The following is a 10,195-nucleotide window of genomic DNA, read 5'->3' as shown; positions in this document are numbered from 1 at the left end:
AGCCAGTGAGCGGGAACCGGTCTCCACATGGGATCCGAACCCTCGGCGGGAGCACCGCAGCGCTCCCAAGCGGCGCCCTCTCCAGTGCGCCACCGGGCCAGCCCCAACTTAATTTTTTTTTAAGGGAGAGAAACAGCTCTATCAGTGGCTGGCCACTGCCATTTTCTTGTTGATGATCTGGGAAGAATCAGTTGAGTGACCTCTTTTAGATATAAGGCAAGTAGTCAGGCATCCATTATCCTGTGATTAGAGTGTAACCTCCTCCAACCTTATTCTTTAGTTTGGCAAAGACTGGGGGTCTCTAAGGCAGCCTTTTAGATATAAGGCAAGTAGTCAGGCATCCATTATCCTGTGAGAAGAGTGTAACCTCCTCCAACCTTATTCTTTAGTTTGGCAAAGACTGGGGGTCTCTAAGGCAGGTGTGGTCTTTCCAACAATGAGTTGAAATTTGCCGTTGCTGATGAAAGATTGGGAACATATGCAATGGACTCAAGGAGTCTCCTTGAGAGGAAGGGGATAAAAAGGTCAAAGTTATTACAGAATCCTTGATGGATTAAGGGGGCTCTGGTTGAAATCTGCTGGCAGGAAAGGACCATGGCGCCATATTGGGCCTGGGGGAGGGCGTGGCTATGAGCAGGGGCTCACATGGGGTGAAGGCGGGAGAGCGTGAGGGTGCTGGAGAGGTGAGGGCTGTGTAGACTGATGAACAGCCTCAGTCTAAACTTCTAGCTTGTCCTTGGTGTGGTGTTCACGATGGCAGCTCCAGAATTCCTACATTGCAGTTTAGGGGACTTACCACGAAGCTGTGTTTGAAAGCAAGCATTTGTTTTTACTTGGATTGTCTGTTTATATTTCGTGGCTTTGGAAAGGAGTGAATGGGGAACAAGACCTGGGGGATGAGGCTACAGCCCTCAGTCTACACCTTAGTGCCTCTGTTCCGCACAGTCACCCTGATTCAGTGGGTGACTCGCGTTCAAGTGTGTTCCTAAAGAACTGCCCTATTGAAAATCCGGGTTAACTGTGGTGAGAAGCAATTGTAGGTTTCCAAAATGTCCAAGAGTTTCCTTTCTGCCTCATATTCCAAACTTAGAATTTACTGCAACAACAGATATTTTCTTGCTTGAGCAGAAATGTTAATTTGAATGTTACAATAAATATAACCTAGTTCTGTACATCTCCCCCCCCACACCATGTAGCTCATATCTTTAACCATTAATTTAACTCTCTGAGTCTCAATATTCCCATCTATAAAATGGGATAATAATATTTCTATTTTAACTTGGTGGTTGAGGGGGTTAAACCTTGTCGGTTGAAAAGCCCTATATGGCAGTTTTGGAAAACCTCCTTAAATGGCTTGCCAGTGTTCACTGCTGCTCCACTGGCAGAACTGGAAATTAGAACTAGCCTTGTGGTATTTCTTTCACAGGCATCTGTGTCCTCCCAGAGGCAGTGCCATCTCAGAGCAGGATGAAGTGGGGAGGAGGGTTTGAGGAAATGCAGCCTGAGTGCAGGTGGCTGTTGGAAAAGGGGAAGCAGTAGGCATGTGAGGAAGGCCTGCGACTTGCAGAATAAGGAAACAGTTCTTACCACCAAGGTATAGGCAGTTGGGCTGAGGGTGTAGGAGACTCCATTGATAACGAAGGTGACATCGGGCATGACGTTGAGGTTGTCACACACCACAGCATACTAAAACACAACGCAGAAGGTTCATGAGAGGTTTCCCATCACCCAAGAGAAGGCCTGGCCTCCTGCTCCCCGCCAGGCAGCACGTACCTCGCCATCCATGGGTGATGCCCCAATGGCCTTTTGCAGTTGCTTGATCTTGTCAGAAGGACCAGTGAGGAGGGAGGTCCCTGTGTCCACAATGGCCTGGCAGCCCTCGGAGCAGAACATCACAGCCCCTCCCACTTGGATTCTGAGGGGAGAATGATGGTCGTCAGCCCGGCCTCCCTGGCTCCCTGTTGGGGTCTCTCGCACATGGAACACATGCATGACATCCATTTCTGTCTCTCCTACCGGAAGAGTGTTTCTCCATTCTTTTTTATTGAGATCCATAGTAAGAAATACACTTATTTCTTGACCCAGCACACACACAGACACACACACACACAATTGAAGTGCACTCTGATATTTTCTACTGTATTCCATTTCATTAAAAAACATTGTCATGATCCTCTGAAATGATGTCATGACCCATAAATAGGTAAATCTCTACAGATAAGAAACCCTCAGGAGACAGTGAGTACTGAGGCTTTTTTTTACTTTTGTATGCCTAATACTTGGCCCCTTGCAGGAACTTAATTTTGGCTGAACTGAAACTGGAATTACACTTTGAATTCCCGCATTGTCTGGTACAGCGCTAGGTATGTAGCAGGCACCCAATCCCACTTCCCCAGTTGCTCTGTGCCCAGACACTGCGTACGTTTCAAGGCTCGGTTTCAATGCCACCCCCTCCATGAAGCCCTTGAGGGCTCTTCAGACAGGAGCTGTCTTGCCCTGTCTGCTGGGCCCCTTTGGTGGCACCTCTCGTGGAGCACTGACCACCTTCCACTTTTCATGATAGCGACTTGTGGGCATATCTCATCTTATGTACAAGCTTCGCAAGGGCAAAATCTGAGTCCAATTCACCTTCACATTCCCCATGTCCTTGCCTTATATATTAATGCTGAACAAACAAAGCATATCAGGCTGCGTGCTGGGATTTACTGCCTGTTGAACTAAAGGCACACCACGCGTACAAGGAGGGAGGCTGTGTCTGCCGCCCTGGTTACCTATGTCCTTCCTGCACCTTTGCTCAGTGCCTCTGTTCCTCCAACCCTCACTGCCAGCTCCTGGCATTCTCTCCTAGTGGCCAGCAGTTTCGTTCAGTTAATCCAATTTGAGTTGTGCCTGTTACAAGTTCTTTTATCATACGGTAACTACTTCACGGAGGATACTCACTCATCCAGAGTAATCTGCCAATAGCCTTGCTTGGTGACTGGAACCCAATTCAGGCTCCCAGAGAAATGAGAGTGGTCATACCCTCCAAAAGTCAGCTCACTCCTTGAGCCATCTTCTGAGTCACTACATGGAGAGAAAGGCAAGTCATCGAGGAAGAGCCCCTAGAGGTGAGCCTCAGCTAGGACTCTTTGCTTCTCGGTCTCGTTACTCATACCAAGTACCTAGTGGGCTTTGAGACTAGGACTTCTTACTCCTGCAAGTTGATTAGTCTGGGCCTTTTAGTACAAGGATAGAAAGAGCTCTGCTTAGTGATTTGCGAATGTCCTTCTTCTTGGATTAAAAGGTTATGGAGGTGCGAAATGGGAACAACAGGTCTGGTCATGCAGAACTCGTGCCGAACCAAGGCCAGAACCGTCCTATGTGTCAAGACAAAGAAGCAAATTTGAATGCAACGTGACTTACTAGAGCTTGCATATTTAATAATTTTCATTGGAATTGATTTCTCGGGTTACGTTCTAACACCTAGCAGGATTCTGGGGAAATAGGACATAAAAGAGATTCATTTTTAGGAGGAAAATGATCAGGAAAATATAAAACTCAGTAAAGGGGGAGGAACTGAATATCTGTAGGAATTTTAGGAAAGTGGTTTTAGACAGGGAGAAGGGAAAGGAACTAACATTTGTTGATGGCCTTTGTGCAAGGCCCTGTGCTAGCAATTTTACCTCCCTAATCTTATTTAACTCTCATATCAACTTAGTGTCCATTGAGGAAACTGAGTCTCAAGGAGATGAAGCAATGTAAGTGGTAGGATTTAAATCCAGGCCAGGCTGACTGCAAAGCCTTTTCTATTTTCCATCATAACTCACTCCTTCCTAGGCTGAAAGGGAGCAGGAAGGCCTGCAAGGGGGAAGTCGAGGGGTCCAGACAACCTGACTCTCTTACTAACAGTTCTGCTTAGGCCTGTCCCAAGTGCAGAACATCCTGGAGAGAAATCACAGCTGAGAGAAGAAATTCAGGACTCTCCACGTGGGAGGGGAAACAAGGGAAATGGGCTGAAACAGGGTGGGCTCAGGCAGGTCTGACTGGGAAGGAGTCAGGAAGGTAAGAAATCTCCTTCCTGTGTAGGGAGGAAGATGAGATGACCCTCCAAGGACCCCAGGCAGGACTGCCTAGAAGCAAGTGAGACCCGGGAGCTTTTCCAACATTATAATGTGAAGTTTTTTAAAAAAAAAAATTGGTAAAGTGGACATAACATAAAATTTACCACTTTAACCATTTTTGAGGGTACATTTCAGTAGCGTTAAGTACATTCACATTATTGAAAAGCCAATCTCCAGAACTTTTCCATTTTGCACAACTGAACCTTTATACCCATTAAACAAGAACTCGCCACTGTCCCCTCCCTCAGGCTCTGGCCACCACCATTCTACTTTCTGACTCTATGAATGTGACTACTCTATGTACCTCATATAAGTGGAATCATACAGCATTTGTCTTCTTGTGATAGGCTTGTTTCACTTAGCATAATGTCCTCAAGTTTCATCCATGACGTAGCATGTTTTAGAATTTCCTTCCTCTTTGAGGCTGAATAATATTCCATTGTATGGATATACCACATTTGTTTATCTGTCCATTAACGTGCAATTACTTTGTTGTCAGCTCACTTTTTAATTTTTTCCTCTGCATCCCCCCACTGCGGGGACTGTCTCTCCTGTTTCATTGTGTCCCCAGTGTCTAGCAGCATGCTCAGCAAGTAATAGCAACTTGCTATTTATTGACTGCATAAATGAATAACCAATCCCAGAGATTCCTTAAGTTTAACCCATGTGGTAGTATTTACAAAGTGCTTTTCACAACTGCTTTAGGAGGCAAACCCCGTTTCCATAGTATTCCGAGAGGTTAAGTGTTTTACCCTAGATCACACAACTGGTAATAGGCCAAGCAAGAGATCCAACCCAGGTGTTTGGACTGATAAATCTGATGCACCACCATGTTATCTCCCTGTAGTCATAACTGACCTTACACTGGCGGGCTTGACTGATCTTACCTGCTCAGGTAGACAGAAAACATCGGCAGACCCACCAGGTTCTGTGCCATCATGTTGTCGAACACCGGAGTCACCCCTCCAACAGCCAAGGAGGGGTATCCCAGGCCCAGAATTCCATCAAACTCTGCATCCACAAAGGTCTGACCTGGCTCTGTGACACTTTCTCCAAACTTCTGGCCAATCACAGTCAGTCCTTCTACCTAAAGGAAAAAAGCCCGCAGATGAATTACTCAGGGGATCACTAGCAAAGGGTCTCGAGTTCCTGGATTTTTCATTTGTCCTTAAGCTAATTCTTCCCCTTTTCAACTTTTCTTGATTAAATGGGCATAAAGATTTTTGCCATATTCCTACCCATTTAAATTTTTATGTAAACTTTTTAAAAAATTGAAGTATAATGTAGTACAAATCATAGATAAACAATGTGATAAATTTTCACACACCGTACACACTTGTGTATCCAAGGTCCCCAACCAAGAAATAGGACACTCCTCAAGAGTAACCTCAGAAGTCCCTCATGCACCCCGCCACTCATCGTACCTCCTCAAGAGTAACCAGTCTCCTGACCTCTAATAGCAAATACTGGTTTTGCCTATTTTTGAATTTTAATGGAATCATTCAGTATGAACTCTTCTGTATCTAACTGCTGTCACTCACCGCGGTGCTTATTGCATACTGTTGCAATTTGTCCATTCTCATTTGTATTCCATGGTGTGAACATATCACCATTACTCATCCATTCTACCACTGACGGATATTTAGCTATTTCCTGTATTTGACTATTACTAATAGTGCTGCTTGTGTATGTCCTTTGGTGAACACATGTACTTATTTCTGTTGGATGTATGTCTAGGAGTAAAACTGTTAGATCACGGGGTATACAAGTGTTTTGCTTGAGTAAATACTGCTGAAGAGTTTTCCAAAGTTGGTGGCACCAATTGACGTTTCCACTACCAATATTTTGAGAGTTGCATTTGCTCCAGATCCTCACCAGCACTAAGTACGGCCTATCTTTTCCATTTTGGTCTTCTAGAGAATTACATCATGCACAGGGTTACATTATGGTTGGATGTATGTCTAGGAGTAAAACTGTTAGATCATGGGGTACACAAGTGTTTGGCTTGAGTAAATACTGCCGAAGAGTTTTCCAAAGTTGGTGGCACCAATTGACGTTTCCACTACCAATATTTTGAGAGTTGCATTTGCTCCAGATCCTCACCAGCACTAAGTATGGCCTATCTTTTCCATTTTGGTCTTCTAGAGAATTACATCATGCACAGGGTTACATTATGGTTTTAATTTGTATTTCCTGATGATTAATGAAATTGGACATTTGGAAGGGTTTGGAAATTTCATTTGGAAGGGACATTCTTTTGTGAAGGGTTGTCTACATTTTTCTTGTAGATTGATAGAAGTTCTTTTTTTTCATAAAGACACATTTATTCAGTTTCATGATCAGACTGCTACATTTAGCAATCAACATCATGGGTACAAAAAAAAAAATTCTACACTAAAACCCTTTGTTGGAATGCTTTACACTTTCCACAGAACAGAAACTAAAAAAACCTGTTATGCAATTAGTCACAAATGAAGTTCTTGAGTTTTTTGTCCATACACATGAGTATTGTCTAGAACATGTCTTTGCAGCAGCTGGGCCCTGCCACCTTGTGCTTGGCTGAGTTCACAAATCTGTTGCAACCTGTAGCTTCCCCATCACTTCTCTGGCTCTCTCCTCTCCTGCTAAACTTTGTTTCCTGGAAGCTAATTTAAACCTCCTATCACTGCCATAGCTACTGCTGCTGCTGGAGCCGCCATAACCACCCTGGTTTCATGGTTTGGCAAATTGTTGGCCTCCACCATCACAGGGGCCAGAGCTTCTGCCTCCAAAATTTCCTCGTTCATGGGTCCAGAATTTGCAGATTGATTGTTATCATTGCTGAAATCATCGTAGCTTCCACCACCTCCAAAATTGCTTCCACTACCACCGCCAACGCTGCCTCTGCCTCCTCCGTTGTTATAGCTGTCATAGCTGCCACTTCCGCCATAGCCACTGCCCAGGTTTCCATAACCCTGTCCACCACTTCCATAGTCCCTGCTTCCTCCACAGGAACCAGGGCCACCTCTATAACCACCATCATTACCAAATCCATTATAGACATCCCCATTACCACCATATCCACCACCACCATGACTGCCACTAAAGAAAGCCACCATGACCACTGAAATTTCCTCCACAACCGAAGTGGTGATTCCCACCAAAACTACCTCCACGACTACCACTAAAGTTTTCAGAACTACTTTGACCTCTTTGGCTGGATGAAGCACCAGCCATCTCTTGCTTCGACAGGGCTTTCCTTACTTCACAGTTGTGGCCATTCACATTGTGGTGTTTCTGAGTGACAATCTTATCCACAGAGTAAAGGTCATCAAAGGTTCCAAAAGCAAAGCCCCTCTCCTTGCCACTGCCTCGGTCAGTCATGATTTCAATCACTTCAGTTTTCCCATGTGTTCAAGTAATCTCTCAGGTGATGTTCTTCAGTGTCTTCTGTAATGCCACCAACAAAGGTCTTTTTCACAGTTATTTGGGCACCTGGTCTGGGAGAATCCTCCCTTGAGACAGCCCTCTTGGTTCCACAACTCTTCCGTTTACCTTGCGTGGTCTTGCGTCCATGGCTGCATCCACCTCCTCCACCGTGGCGTAGGTGACAAACCTGAAGTCCCTGGAGTGCTTGGTGTTTGTACCTCTCACTAACCACACAGTCCGTGAGTGTCCCATTGCTCAGAATGGCTCCTGAGACTCTCATCAGTTGTTTCAAAGCTCAGCCCTCTGATGAAGAGCTTCCATAGCTGCGTGGGCTCTTTAGGAGACTCTGACTTAGATATGACGGCAGTGGAAAGAGAGACTTTAACAATGCTTCCTCGGTGGCATCCGTGGACAGAAAGGGCAGAAGTTCCTCATGCATTCTGGAATCAAGTCATGTGTTGGTATTACAAAAACCTTCTCCCAGACTGTGGGTGATGTTTTTACTCTCTTAATGGTGTCTTTTGATGAACATAATATACGAATTTTAAGGTAGCCAAATTTATCAATTTCCCCCCTTATTATCAGTATTAGTGGCTATTGTAACTTATTTTAGAAAATTTTGCCTACTCTGAAGTCATAAACAAACTTCTCATGTTTTCTTAGAAAAGCTTTATTGTTTTACTTTTCACATTTAGATCTACAATCTATCTGAAGTTTGATAATGTGTGAGGTAGCAGTCAAGATTCATTTTTTTCTATATGCATATCCAAATGACCTAGTTCTTTTTAATAAATACATCATCATTTCCTCCACATACTGCAGTATTATGTTCAACTAAGTCAGGCGACTGTGTGGGCAGTTTCTGAATTTTCTATTCTGTTCCGTTTGTCTATTTTTAAATTCTGTGCAAATACCACACTGTCTAAATTACTATAGCTTTATAATATTTTAATATTTGGCAGCATTTTTCTCCAACAAGATTATTTTGGTGCATTTCATAGCCATGTAAATGTTAGAATCAGCTTGTTGATTTCTAACAAAGATTGCTGTTTTCATTGGGGTTAACATTGGATCTATAGATCAATTCAGAAAAATTTGACTTCTTTATAAAATTGAGTCATTCAGTCTATGAGCATGGTTTATCTTTCAATTTACATAGTTCTTTTAATTTCATTCAGTAATATTTTGCAATTTTTAGAATAGAGGTTTCACACATTTTTTGTTAAATTTACTTCAAGGTAGTTGATGTTTTTGTGTCATTAAAATCTAGTTTCCATTTGTTTTTCCTACTGTTTAGAAATTCAGATGATTTTTGTATGTTGACCTCATATCTAAAAACTTTGCTAAATTTGCTTATTAATCTCAATATTAAGTCTGCAAGTATTTTTGAATCTTCTACATATAGAATCTTGTCATTACTGCATGTCACGAAATGACTAAAAGAAAAAAGATCTAATGTCCTCAACACAAACAAATGGTTATATTTTGTAATGATCAATATGCAATTATCTTGACTTGATCGTCACACATTGCACACAGGTGTTGATACTCAACTCTGTACCCCACAAATATATGTAATCAATTATTCTTCAGTAAAAAAAAAAGAATGAAAAAGAATCTCATCATATGTTAATAATGACAGCATTACTTCTTCCTTTCTAATATTAATGCCCTTAGTATCTTTTTTCTTGCCTTATTGCACTAACTAGGATTTTCAGTACAATGTTGAATAGAAGTGGTGAGAGTGAGCATCTTTGTCTCATTCTTCATCTCAGGGAGAATTCTCTCAACAATTCACCACTAAGTAGAAAGTTTGCTGTGGGGTTCTTTGTAGATGTTCTTTATCAGATTAAGGAAGTTACTTTATATTCTTAGTTTGCTAAGAGATTTTTTTTAAGTCATAAATAGGTGTTGAATTTATCAAGAGATGATAATATGATTTTTCTTCTTTTATTCCCTTAGATGATAGAGTCCTAGAAAGAAATACCTCTTGGTAGGGATGTATTATCCTTTTATATATAGGTCAAGCATCCCTCATCCTAAATGCTTGGGACCAGAAGTGTTTCAGATTTTTGATTTTTTTTTAGGCTTTAGAATATTTGCATATATGTAATGAGTTGTCTTGGGGATGGGACCCAAGTCTAAACACAAGATTCACTTTTTATATACACTTTATACACATAGCCCGGAGGTAATTTTACACAACATTTTTAAGGACTTTGTGCATGAAACAAAGTTTGTGTACATGAAACCATCAGAAAGCAAAGGTGTCACTATTTCAGCCACCCATGTGGACAATCTGGGGTTGTTTGGCGTCACCATTGTTCCTGACTTTGAATTTATGTGCTACTCATAAGCAATCATTTTCTTACAGTTATCCACACATAGACTGTGTGTTGTGCACCTGTGCTTTTTTTTTTTTTTTTGCTTTTTATTTATTTATTTATTTTAAGATAGACCCTTTTGTTTTATTTTTATTTTTTTATTTTTTAAATTTTATTTTGTCAATATACAATGTGGTTGATTATTGTGGCCCATTACCAAAACCTCCCTCCCTCCTCCCTTTCCTCCCTCCCACCCAACAATGTCCTTTCTGTTTGCTTGTCGTATCAACTTCAAGTAATTGTAGTTGTTATATCTTCTCCCCCCCCCCCCGGTTTTTTTTTTTTGTGTGTGTGTGTGTGTGT

The 10,195-nt window shown here is 42.2% G+C and overlaps 1 protein-coding gene and 1 pseudogene across 2 annotated transcripts in view; both read right to left on the bottom strand.

Annotated features, from left to right (window-relative positions):
- CTSE (cathepsin E) overlaps positions 1 to 10,195 on the bottom strand; it is a 17,510-nt gene that overhangs the window by 1,171 nt on the left and 6,144 nt on the right. The window contains exons 5-8 of one of the 2 annotated variants that reach the window (XM_008580434.1): positions 4,988 to 5,187; positions 2,941 to 3,063; positions 1,774 to 1,915; positions 1,588 to 1,686 (exon numbers count right to left, since the gene is read on the bottom strand). In XM_008580434.1, coding sequence (XP_008578656.1) covers positions 1,588 to 1,686; positions 1,774 to 1,915; positions 2,941 to 3,063; positions 4,988 to 5,187 — 564 coding nt within the window. The remainder of the gene's footprint in view (positions 1 to 1,587; positions 1,687 to 1,773; positions 1,916 to 2,940; positions 3,064 to 4,987; positions 5,188 to 10,195) is intronic. The other variant, XM_008580440.1, reaches the window with a different exon arrangement.
- On the bottom strand, positions 6,666 to 8,932 carry LOC103596902 (annotated as a pseudogene).

The sequence above is a fragment of the Galeopterus variegatus genome, unplaced genomic scaffold (assembly GCF_000696425.1).
Source record: "Galeopterus variegatus unplaced genomic scaffold, G_variegatus-3.0.2 Scaffold86, whole genome shotgun sequence".
Lineage (NCBI taxonomy): Eukaryota > Metazoa > Chordata > Mammalia > Dermoptera > Cynocephalidae > Galeopterus > Galeopterus variegatus.
The sequence above is the reverse complement of the archived record's forward strand: the minus strand, read 5'-3'. Positions and strand labels throughout refer to the sequence as shown.